General features: G+C 33.1%; 1 protein-coding gene across 4 annotated transcripts in view; it reads left to right on the forward strand.

Moving 5' to 3' along the window:
* The window catches only part of LOC111047722 (serum factor response D), a 282,522-nt gene that overhangs the window by 182,469 nt on the left and 77,084 nt on the right, over positions 1-22,969 (forward strand). For all 4 annotated transcript variants that reach the window (XM_039422459.1, XM_039422461.1, XM_039422462.1 and 1 more), the window contains one exon: positions 22,617-22,646. In XM_039422459.1, the coding sequence (XP_039278393.1) occupies positions 22,617-22,646 (30 nt within the window). The remainder of the gene's footprint in view (positions 1-22,616; positions 22,647-22,969) is intronic.

The raw sequence follows: 22,969 nt of genomic DNA on the forward strand, positions 1-22,969 counted from the left end.
CAATAGTGCATAAAAATTGCATTCAATGAGGCATGCAACGAGGCATGCAATTTATAGTCTGCACAGCTGCTGATTTTTTACCAAGTTGCATTGATATATTGAATTGCATGCGTCATGACATGCGTTTTTTAATCCACTGGACAGCTGATTTATGATGAATAATTATTCTATAGTCTCATTTTTACTCTAATATTGGCGTAAGAAGGAGGCTCCTTTTTCCTTTTATACTATCCTTGAAATGCAAAATTTTCAAAAACCTTGTATATACGTCGATGCGCAATTTAAAAAGGAGCAAACCTGTCAAATTTCATGAAAATCTATTACCGCGTTTCGCCGTAAATGCGCAACATATAAACATTTAAACGTTTGAGAAATGCCAAACCGTCGACTTGGATCTTAGACCTCACTTCGCTCGGTCAATTACTTGTGACGGATTTCCATCTTCTCAGTATATCTGAGTCATCAAATTGGAATGCATGTATCCATAAAATTATTATAAAAATCACAATTACTATTTTATGCACTCTCACTTCTCTAGACACTTTAAATTTTTTTTAAATAGATATTCATCTTAATATTCAAATTATGTTGTACTGTTGACAGTTATCACTGTCAATTAGTTCTACATCTCCAAGGATCATACAGTATAATATTTTGTCTGGTAAAATATTTCATAAGAGAAGAGAATATAAACTATTGACATTATAGTGAAAATATTTACATTTGATAAAATATACATATTTGAATCAAGTAATTACATTTATTTGACAGTAAAAGTCACCAATGTCAATTCATAGTTTATCTTCGAAGACTTTGACTTTATTTGGTAAATTCTGTAACTCTTTGATTAGTGTTATAAATCATTGGTCTGAACTCCGAAGACTTGAGTAACGACGAACAATAACAATAAATTGAATAAATAGTTGTGATTATTCGATGAATTCTGTTTCTGTTGTCAATGTACGTCATTGAGAAAGTCTTTCATTCATTGTTGAAAAATGAAATCCGTATAATGTCTTTGAATCAATAGCAATTTTGGAAGCGAGGAAAATTAACAACATTCATTTCACACACAAATAATAATAGTTGCAGGTAATTCCCTTATTCTCAATTTGTAATAATTGTTAATTGCTACATTTTGGACCATGTTTTTGTATTCTATTATCTTATTCACTAAGAATTCCCCACTAACATTTCACGTTGTAAACATAAAGTGGATTATTAATAAAAAAAGACACAAAATTAAGCTACGTAGAAAATAAATAGAATTTATTTTAAACGGATTTCAAACACGTAAATAAGACTAAGTACTATTTTAGATGCCCACTCAATTTTCTTCTAAAAATAAACATTTACAGTACTGTATTTTCGTCATCCAAGTCTGACGGATCAGCTGACCATAACAATATATAGTTGTAGGCCATATATATATAGTCGGCGAGTCGTTCTCAAATATTGTGTATCACGGCCATGGTACAAAAAACAAAGCCTCCTCCATGTAAATGAAAAAATATTCGACATGAATAATGCCAAACCATGGAGTAGCCGGTCTATTTTCAAGCAATATCTACTTCTCCTATCGCCAGCTAGTCGGTTAGAACTGGACAAACGATGTTAATGGCTGCGACTTTGTCGTATTATTTGCAATATTAACAGCTGCACTTAGGTTGTGGTAGGACGGGTGACTTGGCAGGTTGTCGGATGTCCTGCCTTGAAAATTGGTGGCTTTCTAGATTTATCTAGCGGTTTCTTGTGTTTTACGTTTGCTCTTGCTGCTAATGACGAAAAATGTTTATTATGGAATTTTGACATCCAAGTCTAGTAAAAGATTGCACACCATTCATCAGGATTTATTAATAAAGATCAATCACATACAATGAAGTATTATCTTGACTCACTAATATCACATTATACAGGAAAATACTTATCTATACTCATTCATAGTGGAAGACTATGCTCATACTAATAATAAATAGTCTATGTAGAGGAATGTCATGTTAGAACTCTCAAATCAGTTCAAATGAATCTTTATTCACAAAATAAAATACATCTGTATACCCTACTGGATTATGTTAATGTATGATCACATTCTTCCAAATATATTTATATTTATATATTCTGTCCACGAATTAATAAATAAATATTGAAATTTTTGGCTCAGTTGCTCAGTGAATTTAACCTTTGGGAAATGAAGTCAGATTCGTTGATTGGTCCACCCAATATTTGTCTTCCGTTGAATGACATCACTTTACGTTGAATTTGATTGGATATCCTGGGAACTGGCCAAATCTTTAAAATATTGTAATGTATGGAAAACTATAAACTAATGGATTTGATACGTGTAATGGACTACAATGTAAAAGGGGATAAATACTCAATTAATTTCAAGGTTACTAATAAATAAAATGATATTAATACAGATATCCAAATAAGAAACAGAAAGGCTCAAACCTTAATTATTATTGAAACTAAAAATGAAATTGCAAACAAAATATATATTGAAAACTATGCTCTTCGCTAAAGCTACTGTCTGTGGCCGCTCAATAAAATTGAAAATTGGAGTGAACTAAAACCATTTTTTCCTTAATATCCTACCTCTTAAGATCCCTGGTCCTCTGGCCAGCGATTGGCAATCACTCTTGATGTTAAATAAATAAAAAATGAATATAAAATGAAACTTTACAAGATGACTGATCAAAATAGCTCTATTACCTTTCCTTACAAGATCAATCTAGAAAATAAAACTATGTTCAAACTGCCCGGACTGAAACAGCCTATAATTGATTCTCAAGACATGATCCTTTCAGATAAATAATACCTCAAACAATCACATGTTATCGTCAAACAGATGTAGGACTCGAGATGAAAATTGAAAAATTATTTATGTGATTCCCATCAAGACCTTGGTCTGCAGACCAAAAGCCAATTCACTATCCTAGCGAGCAATTTCTGTATATTTATACCTGGTTATTATTATATCTGGCTATTTATGTTGAACGGATCTCCAAAACGGCTCTAACGATTTTCACGAAATCTGAAACATAGTAGGTTTATGATATAATAATTCGATTGCACTAGGACTCATCCTTGGGAAAACTCGCTGAACGACATTAAAAGGATAATTCATCCTTGGCTGAAACAGCTGAGACTTTAGTCGTCTATGGATAGTAAAAAGTGAGCGAGTGATTCTGTAGAAAATCAAAATATCGCATCCCCGAAATTCATAAGCTGACGTATAGCCGGCTGTAAAATATAAACACGATCATTATAGAGGATTGTGTTCTGTTTATCAATAAATAAAAATGACGAGCGAAGCTCTGTGCCCCGGTATTAAGTATTGAGCGAGCGATTCCTATATAAATATATTTGGTTATTTATATGTTTATTTATGTCCAACGGATTTCGATAACGGCTCTAACGATTTTATGAGCATGTTCGACGATAACTTTCTAATACTTTCATCAATCAACTTCAAATTCTCAACACATATTTTTTTGAACTATTAACCAGATCGAGTTTTTTGTTCAACATAATTGACTTACTCCTTCGTCCTTTTTGATTATACGTATAACAAGATAGCATTGAAAGTACATAGGGAAAAAATTAATCTTGTGTGGTTGACTGAAGGTGGGATCAGAACGAGTGGGTTGCGGTGTAGATTTCGGTCTCGATGGATGACACTTATCAGTTTTTAATGACATTAAATTTTGACATGAAAAGCATTAAACGGAAGGCATTTATTCGGTGGACCAATCAACGAATCTGACTTTATTTCCCAAAGGTTAAATTCACTGAGCAACTGAGCCAAAAATTCCAATATATTTGGAAGAATGTGAATACATTAACATAATCCAGTATACCCTGCCGTACTAGAATAATTATACACGTTAATGTTCTACCGTCTACTCTATTTAGTTTGTACTGTGAACATTGCTTTGTAGCATTCAGAGCTTCATGTATTTCACAGTCAAAGTTGAGTAGAATTGCTTTGATTGATGATATTTGTTATAATTATAAATTACATGATGAATTATTCTGAAATTATGATTAATTATAGAATCTCTGAGATAAATCACCGGAAATTGTCTTCAATATTGTGTGCTGGCGACTGGCTTCGTGGTGTGATCTTTCTAGAAAAAAACTTGAAGATAGACGTAATTAATTCGATGTGAGCTAATTTGATGCTTGGCAAAAGTGTAGATAAATAGTGTTTTAGGAAGCACTTATTGTCGGATAAACAAAACTCTCTGTCAGTCATTCAGCGAGAAAGCTGCCGTTGCCGTCTTCTCCTCACAAATAAACTCAAGTGGCCATTTTATTGAGCGACAGAGGAGATCAGCTTCTTTTGTGCAGACATCCGAAAATAGCCAGCGGCCTCAAGCATTGCTCAATATACAAACTCCACCTGCTGTTTGGAGACACAAATAAACAAGCAGACATTATTTCGCTGTTTGATCGGAATTATCCGCTGAAATAGGGTCAAAATATGTCTGTAGTTACGGATCCAGATATGGGTGAAGTTGAAGAGGTAGAGGGCTCCCCTTGGATATTCAGTTCATACGGAATAATAGGATGATAAAAGTAAAATAATATTTTTCAAATAAACCTCAACCTCTTCATTCCCCCCCCCCCCCATCAACTCTTCAACTTAATTCTGGATCTGCCACGACCCACGATTGTGTGAATGTTTTTGCCTTGAGTTAAAATTCAAATGGACATGCAAAAAATCAACAAAATTGAGCCTGTTTGCTATCAACCTATGAGAACATGTCATAGAGGCGGTGCTACGTACCAATAACAATGTATTAAAGTGCATGTGATTGAAGTAAATGAAGTAATATATCTCTTAGCCGGCATTGAAATTGATAACCATCAATAGATTTAGAGAAGGGGATTCCGTCGTCATTAGACTGCTTTTTGATTTCCACAACAAATAAGTTATTATTTTTCAATGAGAAATTATTCAATTTGTTGTTATTGAACAAATCTTGCACCAGTTGAAAAACCTTGGGTCTTGAGTGTTTGATAATTTTCGAATTTTAAGCAATCTTGTTAACTGCTCTGTGATGAGTATCATTGAAGCAAGAATCCTCCTTATCCTCCATATATTTTGTTTACATATTATTGACCGAGCGAAGTGAGGATTGCGGTATAATGTTGCGCATTTACGGCGAAACGCGGTAATAGATTTTCATGAAATTTGACAGGTATGTTCCTTTTTAAATTGTGCTGTTTCCCCTCACACAGCGTCAACTTGAATCGCAAATACATAACAATATAATCAATGAATTCGCAATGAAAGTGGCTACATTAATTATTCGTCTTATTTCCTTTAAAATTACTTGCTTGGAAGTTAATCGGAGAAAACAAAAAAATCAAATCGAAAAACCCCTAAATTTTTATACATATATATTATTTTATCAAGGAAACTGTTTGATTTATTGAGGAAATGAAAATGACTAATATTGTAGTCCCTAATTTAACGAATCGAATGATATATGATAAATTTTTTCCGATCAATGGTTACAGAGATAATTGATTTCCTGTTTGCTGTTTACTATGGCTAAGAGAGTCAGCCATAGAGGCCAGAGTACCGCGTCGACTGTTTCCCCTTCCACGGCGTCAAATTGAATCGCAAATACATAACAATATACATTAATGGATTCGCAATGAGAGTGGCTACATTAAATATTTGGCTCATTTTTCTTTAAAACTACTTGCTTTGAAGTTAATCGAAGAAAAAAAATCAAATCACAAACCCCCTAATTTTTTACATATATATATTATTTTATCAAGAAAACTGCAAGGTTTATTGAAAAAACGAATATAACTAATATTGTAGTCAATGATGTGAGGAATCGAATGACATGTAATAGAACTGTTTCCGATCAATGGTTACAGAGATAATTGATTTTCCGTGATTACCTGCATTTTTCAACTTTGAGGGGTGCTAGGGGGAAAGCTCCAAGGTGATTTCTTGGAACTTTTGGGAGAATGACCCTCTGGGCGGGTTCTATCGATGGTAAGAGATTCAGCTTCTATTTTATTTTCGGATCGAAAAAACCTTTATTGACTGGCCTAATACGCCAATATTAGAGTAAAAATCAGACTATAGAATTATTCATCATAAATCAGCTGACAAGTGGATTACACAGATGTGTGGAGAAGCCAGTCCATTGATGTATTTCTATAAGGTCTATAGTTCCAATCAGGTACTTGTTGATGAGAATACTGTATGAGGTCTACTGTACACAGAACTACTAGTAGTTCACTAGTAGTTGGAACATAACCTACTTTTTGGACTATTTATGGTGTGTAAATCAAAATTCGGGGAATAAACAGTTTTGGGCTGTGCATGTTAGTCCTTCCCCAATCATTTTGAAGAATCCTGTTTATCTATATAAATATATATATATAAATGAATGTCTGTTTGTGTGTTAGTTTGTTACTTTGTTTGTTCCCTATAGACTCCAAAACTACTTGACAGAACGGCATGAAACTTTGGGAATATGTTGTGTGAATATTGGGGATGGTTTCTGACCAGAAATTTTAATAGGGGGGCTAATAATAATTATATATTAACCCATTTTACAAACCTATGTTTTCGAAATCGCCGGCCGAGCAGCTAACGTAGAACGGGAAAATTATCATTATTCAAGATCATGTTGTGATAATATGATTTAGCATCTAAACTTACCAGCTATAATAAACATGTCACTCTGTGATAACATTGTTTACTGGTATTAAAACGGTAGTTTTAAGCACATAGGAAGTCAGTATTGGGATGTAAATAAAAATATTGATTTTCAGATAAATTTCATGATTCACCAAATAAAGTCAAGTGTGACATGAGATACATTAACTTTTTGGCGGTGCGAAGTTCGCCGGGTAAGCTAGTCAATAAATAAATAACGAGCGAAGCTCGGTGCCCCGAGGGTTTGTATGAAGCATGGAATAGACATAATATTGTCTTTAATACTTAGTTAATGAACGTGATAAATCACATGATCTTAACTTACACATTGAGAATCAAATTTTTGAACCATTTACGTGGAGCAATAATATTAATCCCTCGACTCAACTTCCAATTCATTCAAAAAAATAATACTTTCATGAAATAAAATTTTTGGATCAATGTCATGTTTCCTTTATGACATGATTGATGCATATGTGAATAAACGGTGGCAATGAAAATGGAAAGGTTGTTAAAATTAGAGGTAATATAATACCTCAGACAGTGATAGGAAAAGTGATATAAAACAGTGATAGGAAAATTAGGATGGTTGTTGTTCAGTGATATCAGAGACAACTGTTACATGATAACTTACGCTATCTTTTCTCTATGATGATATCAAAAATATCACAGATACAAGCCATTTAAAATATACATTTGATAATAGCCACTGACAAGCCATTTTCATCACGTTCGGGATTTAACACATTTTTTATTATGCTATTTCTGCAAGTTGGTACTAAAAAAGTTGTCTTTATCACTTCTTAGAGATATATTGCACCAGAAATTGAAACATAACCTACTTTTTGGACTATTTATGGTGTGTAAATCAAAATTCGGGGAATAAACAGTTTTGGGCTGTGCATGTTAGTCCTTCCCCAATCATTTTGAAGAATCCTGTTTATCTATATAAATATATATATATAAATGAATGTCTGTTTGTGTGTTAGTTTGTTACTTTGTTTGTTCCCTATAGACTCCAAAACTACTTGACAGAACGGCATGAAACTTTGGGAATATGTTGTGTGAATATTGGGGATGGTTTCTGACCAGAAATTTTAATAGGGGGGCTAATAATAATTATATATTAACCCATTTTACAAACCTATGTTTTCGAAATCGCCGGCCGAGCAGCTAACGTAGAACGGGAAAATTATCATTATTCAAGATCATGTTGTGATAATATGATTTAGCATCTAAACTTACCAGCTATAATAAACATGTCACTCTGTGATAACATTGTTTACTGGTATTAAAACGGTAGTTTTAAGCACATAGGAAGTCAGTATTGGGATGTAAATAAAAATATTGATTTTCAGATAAATTTCATGATTCACCAAATAAAGTCAAGTGTGACATGAGATACATTAACTTTTTGGCGGTGCGAAGTTCGCCGGGTAAGCTAGTCAATAAATAAATAACGAGCGAAGCTCGGTGCCCCGAGGGTTTGTATGAAGCATGGAATAGACATAATATTGTCTTTAATACTTAGTTAATGAACGTGATAAATCACATGATCTTAACTTACACATTGAGAATCAAATTTTTGAACCATTTACGTGGAGCAATAATATTAATCCCTCGACTCAACTTCCAATTCATTCAAAAAAATAATACTTTCATGAAATAAAATTTTTGGATCAATGTCATGTTTCCTTTATGACATGATTGATGCATATGTGAATAAACGGTGGCAATGAAAATGGAAAGGTTGTTAAAATAATTAGAGGTAATATAATACCTCAGACAGTGATAGGAAAAGTGATATAAGACAGTGATAGGAAAATTAGGATGGTTGTTGTTCAGTGATATCAGAGACAACTGTTACATGATAACTTACGCTATCTTTTCTCTATGATGATATCAAAAATATCACAGATACAAGCCATTTAAAATATACATTTGATAATAGCCACTGACAAGCCATTTTCATCACGTTCGGGATTTAACACATTTTTTATTATGCTATTTCTGCAAGTTGGTACTAAAAAAGTTGTCTTTATCACTTCTTAGAGATATATTGCACCAGAAATTGAAAAATATCATGAATTCATGTTTTCCCAAGATCTGATATTTCAAATACAAAGATTTGTAGACATTATAACTTTATACTCACTTCTCCATAGTTTATTTTATGTTTCTATAGTGACAAATATCTAGAACTAGTGGCAAAACATGTTTGCTTCTCATAATTTTCTGTTCAATATTGAATTGATACGAAGTAATCAACTAAATAACAATAATTGAGAAAAATTATCATAAATTATGAGGGGAATGCAACCATTACATGTCTTACATCATCTATTAATGGGGGAAATATAATGACAAACAATACTCAATTGGGAGGAACAAAATGAATAGGATAAAGTTCATGTGAAATCAATTATTCGAGCTAATCATGTTTTCCAACCTAAAAACATATTATTAATGAATTTATTAGTTTTAACATAAAGTAACAAACAGCCTACCCCTGAAATGTATAATTGATCTTCGATTAATGAGATTAATGTTTGAGATAAACTCTACTGTTCAGTTGACACAGCAATTTATGTGAAATATGTAAGAGGTCATACTACCATTGTAATAATATGAATGGAATCATTTAATTAATTGCAAAAATGGAAATTGACAATAAAACTTCCTTTTTTTGTTGCATTCATATGAAAAACTTATTCTTTATTTAAACTTCTTCTTCTTTATTTAGGATAGCCCAAATGCTCTTCAAGGTTATCTCTTGTATTGGAATTTTATGAGCTTCTCAATTATCGATGTAACATCCCATTCATGAAGAATTTCTATAATATTCAACTGTCATCTTCCTCTAAAGGAGAGTCCTTCCTATTCCTATTTTTAATGAAAGGAGAAATATATTGATGCCTTCCCTTTGTGCCTGACCTTTTAAAAGATTATAAAAAAGATAATTTTGAATAAAATTTAGAATTTAGAAATAGGCCGACACATCTAGAAAATACCTGAGTCTATACCTAATTCATGCAGGTGAACGGGCTAGAGTCAAGAAAACTTCAATTAATCTTGCCATGCCTGATTTAATAGGTTTATACTATAGAATAACACTACAATTTGAAATAATTGAAAAATACAAACAGCTTCAATAAACATTGGCAACTAAAATCGAACAACAGAAACAACAATTTCATGTTACTTTGTTGACATTCTTCATCTGATTCGGGGGCGCATTACTATCCCCTTTTAGATAGCAATACGTCACAAAACCAAACAATATCAGTCATCAAATAACAAGTTAATTTCAACATAAAATTACTCAAGAAAGAAAAGCCCGTTGAACCCAAGTTTCGTCGATAGTAACCCATATAACCCATTTCATAATAATTTTGAATCCCCACTTTTGATTGACATTCTCGAATGAACCTTTGTTTCACTACACTGCACTTTCGTTGGTCTGTACGTTGCTTTATCGTCGGGGTTACAGTACCTTGTTTTTGGCGGTGAACTTTTACCGGTTGAATTTGGCTTGACGGCGACGTCCTCTTACGTCCCTAGACCTGTCGTCTGAACGGGTGTCTTGAAGCGGTGTTACATAAAGTTGCGGAACCAAAGGGGTGGTAGTACAAGAAGTTGGTTTGGGGACACACATGAACCGCTGTAAATAAATGTATTACAGCATTAATTTCTAACTCTTCCTACAATTCATCAAAAGCTAAAACAGGAGTTTATTCTGTTATTTAATTTAGATTTTATCTTGACGTTCTGATTTCATTCTCAAAATTTAAGATTGAATTAAAACGAATTTACTTGCCAGAGTGTCATTAGTATACAATGCAACATTTATGAAAACACCCGTAATAAATTAATATAATGCTTTTAGAAAATGAATACTTCATTAATTATGATGTTAACTTTTATATAAATTGATATAATACTCTTAGAAAAGGAATAATTCAGATTGAAATGATGCTAACTTGTATGATATTTTTCGTTTGGTTTGCGAAATCAAATATAATTTTTCATATAGTAGCTCGGCTAGTATTGTTGGAAACTTGTGCGCTAGCCAACATTTATTTTATTTATTATTTATGAACTTTAGGATGCAATCCAAGTGTAAATAACGGGCATTCGCCCAAAACTGCTCAGAACCTTAATTAAAAATGAACATTCCAGAGTTTATGATTTGATTTACCTACAAATACAAGTCCAAAAACGAGTATCAACTAGAATTATGAATTTATCACCAAAACAAAGCAAGACACTTTATAACACAATAAAAGAAAAAAATATTGAAAATTTCACTTTAAGGTAAAAATAATGTTTGCCTTATAAGATTCATCTTGTAGATAGTTTTTACCTTTAATTAAATAAAATTAGTAGACACATAGAGAATAATTTAAATTGTATTAAAATTTGAACATTCATTAATATTAATTTCATGGAAAAGAAAAACTTTCTTCTTCGTCTATTAAGATTTCTATCATAAAAATTTACTAAATCATTCGAAAGCCTTAATGACATAAGAAAACAGAGTCTGAAAAATATAAATTATAAAATGTCATAGACTCAATATGAACATAATCTTAAAAATTTCATTCCAATAAGGCTATCTTCCTGACTTTCAGCAATACTCTACGATAATATATCTCCAGAAACAATAACTCAAATGTAACGTAACTGAAAACTTTCTATACTTCTTTAGAAAAAATTTATAAGTATCTTCCATCACTAATAAAATCAAAAGGATTATTCTCAATCAATATTATTAACTTGAAAAATAACAGGCTTTGTTGATAAAATACTCTTTGATTGAAGTTTCAATTACTTAAATTCCCTAAATTATATTTTAACCTTATTTTACGTACCTTAGCGGTTATTTGAAGAAACAATTATTCGTACATGAAGAAGAAACACAATTAAACCTTTCAGGACATGGCACTACTAGAAAATTTAAACTTTAATAAGAATAAAACTAGCTCCTACATTAACTAATTATAAAAACTTGTAAACTTGCCCAAAAAGGGCGAAACATAATGACTACATCTTTACTCTCGTAGTGCTCCTAGCAAAAAGTGTCCTCCGAAACGTAATCTGGTCTCTCGACTGGGAATCCCCACTACTGTATTTAGAAACAGGTCTCCTATTGGGCGTAGGGAATCAATTTGACCAATCGTCACGTGGCTTCTAGAGCCTTTGGACCAAATAGTAACTGCAAAATCGGTAGTTTGTTATAATTTCATTGCTTGCTGTTTTCCAACTTATCGCACTTTATGTCGCGACAGGAAGGCTAAGTTTTAGAGATAATTCCATAATCTACATTCCTCGACGACTCGGAGCCACAATTTTTAAATATCTATCATGGGAAACTCGAAGTCATGGCCGTTCATAATAGAGAGAGAAAATAATTTATTTCGCTAACTCACTTACAATAATGGCTCTAGTCTATTGCGTATTAAATTTACTATTATAACTTGGGAAAAGGCCTGAATTAAAAATAGTGCTCGGCACACCTTATTTCCTTCTTATATGGATTAAATATGTAGAAAGCTATTCACCAATTTGTATATCTGCCTATATTTAGAAGAATATCAAATTGAAATCATTTTTTCCACTCTAATGAAATAAGAAAGCTAATATATTTTCAAGTATAGCGAACTTAATAAAAATATTATTGTCTTATCCTATCATATTAAGCGAGCAATTTCTGTATATCTTGCTATTTTTATATTTTCATATCTGGTTATTTATGTTCAACGGATCTCGAAAACGGCTCTAACGATTTTCACGAATTTGGAACATAGTAGGTTTATGATATAAAAATTCGATTGCACTAGGTCTCATCCCTGGTAAAACTCGCTGAAGGACATGAAAAGGATAATTCATCCTTGGAAAAACAGATGATAACTTCGCCGTCTGTCGATAACAGAAGATGCGTATGCCTGTGGAGATCAGCTGTGTAATCAATAAGCTTACGTATCTCGCAACAAATCTAGAAATTTTAATTGACTTGATTAAAATAATCTGATTTGCTGAAATGAGATGGTATATCATAATATTCAAAGTTAATCATTATTTTACAGTTTTATTTTAAGTGATTAGTGAGGGTTATTTTGTTATTCAATTTGGTTTGAAAATAATCTAAGTTAGAACTATATTGTTTTTAAATGTTTTGACTGAAAATTGAATCTGAATTCAAGTGTATGGAACATAACCTAGGTACTGAATACAAAAAGTAAAGAGTAACAGGGCACTTCCAATCCATGGAGATCTTCTGGATTTGAGTGATCGGTTGAAGTCAAGGCATCCTCCCATGCGCATGGCAGAGCAACTGAGCGATGAAAATTTTTCCATGAGAGCAAGCTGGGAGGAAGAGTGGATGGAAAAAACCCCCCTCAGCATCTGCTTTAGGTACACAGTTGGTGTAAATGTGGCTGGATTTGAACTGCCAAGACGGATATGGGCGGCCCTCAACAGGGTTAGGACTGGCCACGGGAGATGCGGGGCCTCTCTTAATGACTGGGGCAGTTTACCTTCCCCTGCTTGTGATTGTGGAGAGGCTAGACAGACGCTGAAGCACATAATCGGAAATTGTAATATACGTGCCTACCAAGGCGATTTAAATGATTTTATTTCGGCTTCTCCACAATCACTACACTACCTTGACAACCTCGACATCAAAATTTAATATATTTACAATATCTTATTAACCTGACAACGGTCTCATGACCAGATTTTTTTCTTTGACTACCTACCTATATGTTTGTGTGTGTCTATATATTATGTGCCATACGCTAATAATAATAATAACCTAGGTACTTTCTGGACTATTTATAGTGTATAATTCAAAATTCGGGGAAGAAACAGTTTTGGGCTGTGCCTGTTAGTCCTTCCCCAATCATTTCAAAGAATTATGTTCTGTTTATCAATAGTTTATAAATAAATAACGAGCGAAGCTCGGTGCCCCGATATTTTGCTTTAATCTTTCACAATTCGACATTAATTGATAGTTTAATTATTGAATTATTTCGAACTGATTAATAATTGATGGTTTATTAATCTGGTGTGAAACTAATAAACTGAAAATAAATGTATCCAAGTGCAAAGTTATTAGTTTCACTCGACAGTTGGCTCCTTTCAAATATATATATAATATTGGTGGCACCCCTTTGGAAGAGATGAAAACTTTCAAGGATCTCGGTGTAGTGTTTACCAGTGATTTTACTTTTAATTGTCATGTGGACTTCATATGCAGTAGGGCTAATCAGCAGATGGGTTTCATCTTAAGGACATGCTCACCATTTAGTGAAACATGCCCCTCTCTTATTCTTATACAAGTCACTAGTTTGAAATCTCCTAGAATGTGCCGCTGAGATCTGGAGTCCATATTGCAGTGGCCAAATTCTCATTCTGGAGTGTTTACAAAACAAATTTCTGTGATATATTATGTATTACAAGAACTTTACTGTCTACTGTCCATTTGATTTCCCAACTGTTACGCTGAGGTGTATATTTGGAATTGAAACATTGAAATCAAGGAGAGATGTCAAATCCCTTATTTTCCTTTACAATTTACTAAACAATGAAATAGATTCTACTTATTTACTTTCTAAACTTAATATCTACATTTCATCCATAGCTCGTCGCTCTTCATTTTCTTTTCTTGTAACACGCTCCAGAACAGAAAGTCATTATAACTCTCCAATTAATAGAATCCAGGGGCTTTTCAATCTCTTTTCTGGGCGCCTAGACGTCTTTGGGTGCTCTCGTGGGAGATTCCGCAACACTCTGAAGGGCTTAATTTAGAATAGCTATTTGTGGCCAGGTTTCCGTATGACAGTTTTCTTTTTTTTATGACATTTTTTCTTCTCAGTGCCCACATGATTCTTTGTTCTGTATTACATGGTTTGTGCCCATGTAAGATATTTAAGTGATATTTCAAGTGCATATTTTTCCACCTCTCATCTTATCTCTTGGAAGGTTTTCACCAATAAATATAAGATTTTTTTTACAATATACCCCATATTTTTTGACGCTTTTTTTGTTATTCAATTCATTTTGTTCTTATTTTGTTTTATTTTTAGCTAATTATTTGTTTTAAATCTAATTTTTGAATGAAGGATGTTATAATGTTTCAAGGAGACATATAAGTGTTTAACCTGTTGTCTCCATGTATGTATTTATGCAAATAAATTATATTGAATTCTATTATAATCTCACACATTCCATTTGATACGAACTCAAAATATTCCTAAACATAGACTATGTTTATCTGACCCGAGCTAATATTGTTGAAATAATTCCATTATTCCTTTTGATGCACGTTATTAATATTATCCACATCTTTGTTATTTGATCATATTGATGGTCTTACTAGCTATTTGTAATGGCTAGTAAAGGTTGTGAAGGACTTTAATAAATTAATACACTTGTTTCATTTGTAATATATTGGAAATTCAACATGTACTGTATATACGATAACCGGAACATACATGATCATAAATATATCTACACCAAATTATTCCTATTTCAACAATATACCCAATTCTTATTATACTGTACATAAATTCCAAGGCATGATTATGCTTCAAGAATATACACATCCAAGAGATTCTGGACACGATATTGTCATTGCTGTCTTTATTGCTGTATACGATAATGTTTCTCAAATGTAATCATTAGTGTTGGTGGTTGGAGGGTGGGAGTTGAAAATATTGCCTACCCATCATTTACTGCCGTCTACTGACAGAAATTCAAGTTAGATTACTATAACAAACAGTTGCCCGCCCAATGAGGAGAGAGTAGGCAGAGTCTAGAATTCTTTTAAATTTGTCACCCAACAAGTGGTTCCATCTATTGGGTGAGTTTGCAGTTCTATACATTTCAATCTGTTGCCCAATCAGAAGAGAGGAGAGAGTAAATTTGTCATCGAACAGGTGTTGCCACCTATTGGCAGAGTTCTGCATTTCGAGTTATTTACTAATCAGAAGATGGTGATCGGAGTCGTCAGGTGTCAAAAAGTTCATCTCCAGACTCGAACTTTTTATTCATTATTTGCTCCTATCTTCGAAAATCGTGTTGTGTTTGGAAAGGGGAAGAGTGAAGGTGTGGAAAATGAGAAAGAGAGAAGATTGAAGGTGAGATGAGAGAGGGGTAAATTAATAAGGAGAAGAAGAAGAGCAAAAAGGGAGAAAAATAAAAAGATGATGATGAAGAAAATGAAAATGGAAAATTGAGAAAGGCAAGGAGAAGAAGAGAATGGGATAAGAGCACATGAAAGAGCTCAAGAGGACAAGAAGTTGAGGGAGAAGAAGAAAGAAGAAAAGGTGAGAGAAAGAATACAAAAATCATTCAAAAGAAGTTCAAGAGGAGTTGGAAGAGGAAACAGAAAGTTGAGGAGGAGGAGTTAAATCTTACTTGGCATGGCTAATTGAATCTGAAAGTTGAATCAAATTAACTGTTGAAGTAACTTGATTTTTTGGAATTTATTTGTGATAGTAATAGTTGATAACCCATTAGAATTATGTATGAATTTATTCAGCCTTGCACATGTCATAAACAATTTCCAATCTCATAATAGAATCAAGGAGAAGGAAGAAGCTATCTACACTAACAAGCTTGCCCAATGTTAGAGCGGGTTCGACTCCTGTCAATAGGAATCTCATAAAACATTTAAGTCACGGTTAGATTTACTATTGGTTGTTGAACGCTGTTTGAGGAAGACTTTGGCTCAGTCACTCTATGTGCAGGTAATAGTTCCGGGCCTTGAACCGTAATAATGATTATTGTAATGATTTATTTAGCAAGCAGCAGCAGAGGCTTTGAAACGCTGCAGGACTGAATAATCACTGTACAGATTACATTCTGCTTCTGCTACAGCTACAGAATATATCACGCTACATGACAACTAATGGTCCAACTACTGTAGCCTACAAGAAGGCAATCAGGAAGACTGGTGTCAAGTTAAGTTGAATGTAAGGAAGGATAGTAAGTGCTCAGTGTAAGGGGATACCTTTCCTACTTTCCTACGCTGACTAAACAAAAAATTTACAATTTTTTAAAGAATATAATACAATAATTCCCCTGTTATTACTGTACTATTCACTCACTAAATTTTCAATTTTGAATTTGAATATTGAATATGAAGTACTGTATTTAGAATGAGTTTGAATGATACACAATAAACTCCATGAAAATACTTGACTTGGAACATGTAACATTTTTAAGAATCAAACAAGGGATAATCATAAGTATTTTGAAGATAATAGCTTTCAAGTTTTTTGAGATACAATGAAAAATTCTTTATCGTAAACCTGAAACTAGTTTTGAGTATTCATCACCAACTCACATTAGAAAGGTAGAGTCTCTCATCAAAATTTGATAACTTTATACTTTTTAGGGCTTCAGAGATCTCCATATACTTTAATGAAATATATGAAGAACTTGAATAAGATGCTGGAATGATACAGTACTTACGGTTGAAGTTTTAGCTGTTTTATTCCGTGTTTTTTGGAATTTATAATCTAGACTTGTTGAGCTCTACAGTCTCTCTAAAAATTAGAATTCATATTGAGAAAAATTTTGGATGGGGACTCTTGAATGCAGCATTACAAATTAAATATTTTGATATATTGTTGAAATCAACATAGTGAAGCGCCAAGCACCAAGCACCAAGCCCCTGTTAAAAATAATCGGTCCAAACAATAAAATAGATTTCTGGAACAACAAAGAGAGAGTCACAAGACCACGCCAGTCTTCAGTTTTGTTTTATGTCTAGACAGATATTTTGAGAGAGTGAGAGGAGCTTCTTGTATTTTGGATGGGGATAACGTGTAAAAGTGAGATGCTACGTGATTTAGTTTCAAAATTGGAAGCTGGGATGCCAGTTGGCAGTGACATGTTGCGTATAGCTATTTGTGATAACTGCCCAGACTACACAATACGGCACTTTGGCTCTGCCAAATCTTGTCTTTGAGTTTAGTTTGACTGTAGTACAGTACAGTATATATTTTACTGTCAGAAATCCTTATGAGTAACACTAACGCTTCTTATTCAAACCAGGCTGACAGATTGAAGTGAATCACACTTTAGATTTTATATAGATATAGTAGAAAAGAGGAGTGAAGCTCTGCAGAGAGTGCACAGACACACAGTGGTAACAGTGAAGACTACCACGACTGCCAAATCACATTTGGAACGGCTACAAACAAAATCTAAACTGACAATATCGGTACCAAAGGCAAAGTGACAGGCACAAATAATTAAGGACCGCTTACAAGTGAGGAAAAACAAATACAAACTCCCAGCCAATCACAAATAGGATAGTTGTAACTACACCAATGTTGTAACTGTCACCCGGTTGCACAAAAGTATGATAACTTTCAATCCCGATTAAATGCCACGAGATTCAATCAGAGAAGCCTTCTTCTCAGAAAACCCTACTCTGATTGGTTCTCGTTGAATTCAATCTTGATTAAAATGTAACAGGCTATATATTTCAAATTTTCAATAGCGTCTTTTGAGACTTTGGATTTGTTATTGAAAACAATCTTTCATTTAATGGAAACTATTTTAAATGATCAGATATCATTCTCTTATTATTTGCATATCGGTTTATTGTTTTTTCATTTAATGTTTTTGTTAACAAGATATTTATTGTATTTTAATTCCACTATTATCATTGATTGATTCATAAATTCATTCAACTTCATTTTTTTTTTGCTCATTTTCATATTGCAATAATTCATATTAACCTTTGATATCATTTTTGCCATCGGTCTTGTCAGATGAGAAACTTTAGATAAACTTAAATAAGTCAAACTAGGAATTATGATCATGAGAAACTCGAGATGCAGTTTTCAATCATTTTGCAGTTGTAACAATATCCGGATTTTCCAGATTTAACAATGCAAGGAAAACGTCAATGTTTGTATTATGCACACAAGAACTTCCCCTTTATTGTATATTTCCGGGGTAATTTAATGGTATCAGCATAACAGGAAATTATTGAAATCAAGGATTGGAACTTACTTTGTGAAAACAATGGGTTGTTGTCAAAAATATCACTTATTTAAAAATCACAAACATGTTTCAAAATCAATGGTGTCATCTTCAGTCTGAGAAATTAAAAACTTTGAAATATTGTAGGTGTGATATTCATATATTTGTAGGTGTGAAATAAAAATGAATAAGTGATATTTTTGACAACAGCCCAGTTTTTTCATTATGGATAGATATCACAATATCTCACCAGCAACAGTAACTGTAGTGAAACTTAGATTACCCAGTAGGTAACTCTCAATGGTAGTGGGATGAGATGTTAAAATCATAGATCCACAAAGAACGAGTAAATTGAAGCATCACTCAGATAAAAATATATTTTGTTTCTGCAAATAAAATTTTAAATATCCAGGAATCCATCTGATTTTTCAAGTTTTAACAAAATATCACAAATTCCTCATTCCATTAAATTACAAATTATTAGCCTACCTTTACAGTTATTTAATATTGGTTTCCTCAGTTTTTTGCCACGAGTCGATTTTGAATGCATACAGATGAATAAAATTAAAACTCATTATTAGTTTAACAATAGATTTCCACGAATTTTCTAATTATATGATGAAATAATTGATTATAATTCTCATGATTCGTGTCATCAATTCAACATATTCTTAGGCCCGGTTGCACAAAAGCCGGTAAAATTTTAATCGTGATTTATTTCACGAGAACCAATCAGAGAAGGCTTTTTAAGAAAAGAAGGCGGCTTCTGTGATTGGTTCTCGTGAAATTAATCACGATTGAAATTCAACCAGGTTTTGTAGAACCGGCACCTAGTCTTAGATTATTCTGCTTTGATCTCCAACCCCTAGTATTATACAATTTTTATCACTCTTTTTTCATATTCTCTATTATCTATAGTACAGGACTATCTGCTATGCATCTATCTAGTAGATTGCTCTCCTTTGATCTTCTCCCCCTAGCTTTTCCTGTGTTTACTGCTGGTTTTTGTCAATTTCTGTATCTATAACAATTTCATTTTATTGACTGTGGTTTTATGTACTGAAACTGCAGCCTCCGCCAACATTCAGTTATGTCCAGTTAATCGCATGACGTTGGCTTCTTTTTCTAATTTATTTTCAAAGTTTGAGAATATGCCAATGCCCGTGACCAGAGTGGTCGAGATATTGAGGTCACCGAGTAACCTTTCTCGCGCTGCAATTACCAGAAGTGATTTGCGACGGAAAAATCGCGCCACTAAACACAAATCGCGCCACCAAACACAAATCGCATCACACTCAAACGACTGCAACTCATCTGTGAAACACCCACCCCACCCCACCCCATCACACTTCCATCCTCCTTCCACTGGTGCAACCAAATTTCCAAACATTACTTCCGTTCCAACAGAGCATTTCTTCGTACTCTTATGCAATGTTTATTTTGTTTCTTTTCCTCGTAGGTTCTACATTATTCTTATATGCTCTATGCATGTGAACATTACGCAACTAGAAGAACAAAAATGTTGATTCGGAACCTATTCATAATTGATATGAATTATATTGTTTATTCAAACAATATCAGATTATAAACAAACAATGTTCAATACTTTGAGTGAATTTCAATTGAATTCAATGGAACTATGGTATTGAAATAATGTTGACTAAACTATAAATATTTATTATTCTGACATTTGGTTGGATTTGAAAATGTATTAGTATTTTGGTTGGAACATTGAAAACGTATTTGGATTTTGGATATTGGATTTTCATGGATTTTGATCGAATATACAAATGATTAATGGAGCTATGTGTAAACTCCGAATGAATATCAAAGGAATGATTCAATGTACCATATCCGTCTCTTGCGAGTCTTTCATGTTTACTAGTGTGCTCATACTCTTTTGTAGTCAACACAATCTTCAATAAACCTAAATTGGAACAGTTTGGTTTGTGTGACTTGATAACTGATACAATAAGTATCGTTCATTTGATTCTCATCCTTTATAATAGTTACCTTCACATTATAATAGACTGATCATTTCAACTGGTGTACTATAGAGCTTCATATAATAGATGATTACATTTCAATTGATAGAGCTGTCAATAAGGCGAATTGGCATGACACTCTTTCCAAATGGGAAGCTAGCATTATATAATTTCGAATAGAAGGTCTTTGGCTTTTAGTAATGGCCTCAAATTTACCTTCATTTGTATTGTGCAGAAAAATTGAGACGCAAAAATCGTCAGGCATTGAATGAGAAATCAGTCATTTGAGAGCAACAATGAAAAGCTAGTCTCGTTTCAGGTGTTATCATTTGCTAGAATATTCCACCTCGATCACTGCCGATTGTGTGTGTGGCAGAATGGCTTTTCAATGTCAATTTGAAAAAAGAAAAGTTCATTGCTGAGGCCAAACGCCTGAGTTTCAAGGTTGCCGCTACAATCGATAAGAGAAACTCACTTATTTTTGAGCGCCTTTGGTGTTGGCTAGCCTCAACTGATTAATAGATTTTATTCTACCTTTATGGTAGCCATGGTAACGTAAATACTGTTGACCAGAAGTGTGTTGCCTGCTATACGTTTCCATGGTGTATAATCACATTGCAATTGATTGCACGCTAGATTACCTGCTGCTGCCTTCGTGTGAGATTCAACTCCAATAATGGTGCTTTGTCGGAAAGTCAACAAACAAAATTTGACATTTGGATGATTAGCAATTCCACCACCAATTCAAGTAGCGATCGAAAATTCACATAGTATTAGGAGGATTATCCGAAATTCATTGTATTTAGTAATTATCTCTTAATTGCCTGCAGGAAGGTCCAAAAATAATAAGTGCTGCCAATCTTCTTATAAGTATTGAAAGATAAACCAATTATATGAAGTCTTGAAGTACTAGTAGAAAATTATTAATTTCCAAAAAGGATTCTCACACTCTTCATCCAAAACATTTGTCTAATCTTCTATTGGACAGGGTATTTCCAATTATTCCATCGTTCATCCTAGCTTATTTGGAATATTGTATTTGTTTCTACTTTCCAGTTTCTAGCAATTTCCTGTTCTTGACCATAGTTGGAATTCAACAAGAAAACCGAATAAATAGTTGAATAGTGGAGTAGATACATTATTCATTATCATTATTTCAATATTTATCAATCTTCGTGGTTGTTTACACGAAAATAAGCATGCTATATATTAAGATCTATAAGTATGCTATATAATAAATTTGTTATGCATGACTAGTGTGTGAACAGCTTTTCCCTGTGTTACAATTTTTAATGATAATTACCAAAATCCTTTATAAATTCACCCTCGGTCCAGCCGAAATCCAAATATAATGTTTTCCCTTTTTCATAATAATGATAATAATACCAAGATCATTCATCTTACCGTTCACTAGTTCTAAATACTTCAAATTTCCTCTACAAGATTCTTACTACTGATTTTCATCATAATAAACATTTACTATTCAAAACGTTTACATTTATATCCAATATTTTATCATGATTACACATTGGCAGTTGTTGAGTCCCTTCATCCTTCCACAGCTAGAATCATACTCTCATGATAACGCAACTTAATCTTGATAGAAACTAAACTTACCGTAATTGTGTTTTCCGAATGCTAATATGATTTAAAAAATTCGCATTGGAGTGATGAAGAATAAAGTTGCAAATTATCAGTCTGGATCTCAAGTAAAATTGCGGTCAATGGTTCTGCAACACGTGATGTTGTGCAATATTGTAACTCACAACTTTCCCCGTCAACACTCTATTTTGAATTATTATTTTTCAAAGCAGGATTTATTTTGGCTGACATCCATTTGGCCTGCTCATAGCAGTATGCTCTCCTTTGACAGGAATCATGTTTGTTTATATTTTTCTAGTTCTTATTAAACATATTTGTTTGTTTCATTTCAGATTCTGAGTTGCAGTCATCCTCGCACGTCGGTGAGTCATATAGTCTCAATTAACCATCTAATAAGATTATGAGAAAAAATAGTATTCATTTTGTTACTGATAGTATTTCAAGCTTGAAGTAAGCTGATCTTACAGAATATGATAGCCAGTTACTCAAAAATCCAACCATCGTAAAATTACGTCATCTAATGTCAAACAAAGAATGAAACTGATGATTTCAATGCAATGACGTCATTTCAAGTGGTTGAAATCAATAATGGATTCTCGTGTAAATGGCCATAAACTTTTCTATGGTATGACATTTTTGCATTCCTTTCCTCTATTTCCAACAATATGTTATTTCATTTATTTTC

Source organism: Nilaparvata lugens, chromosome 2 (assembly GCF_014356525.2).
Source record: "Nilaparvata lugens isolate BPH chromosome 2, ASM1435652v1, whole genome shotgun sequence".
NCBI classification, from domain to species: domain Eukaryota; kingdom Metazoa; phylum Arthropoda; class Insecta; order Hemiptera; family Delphacidae; genus Nilaparvata; species Nilaparvata lugens.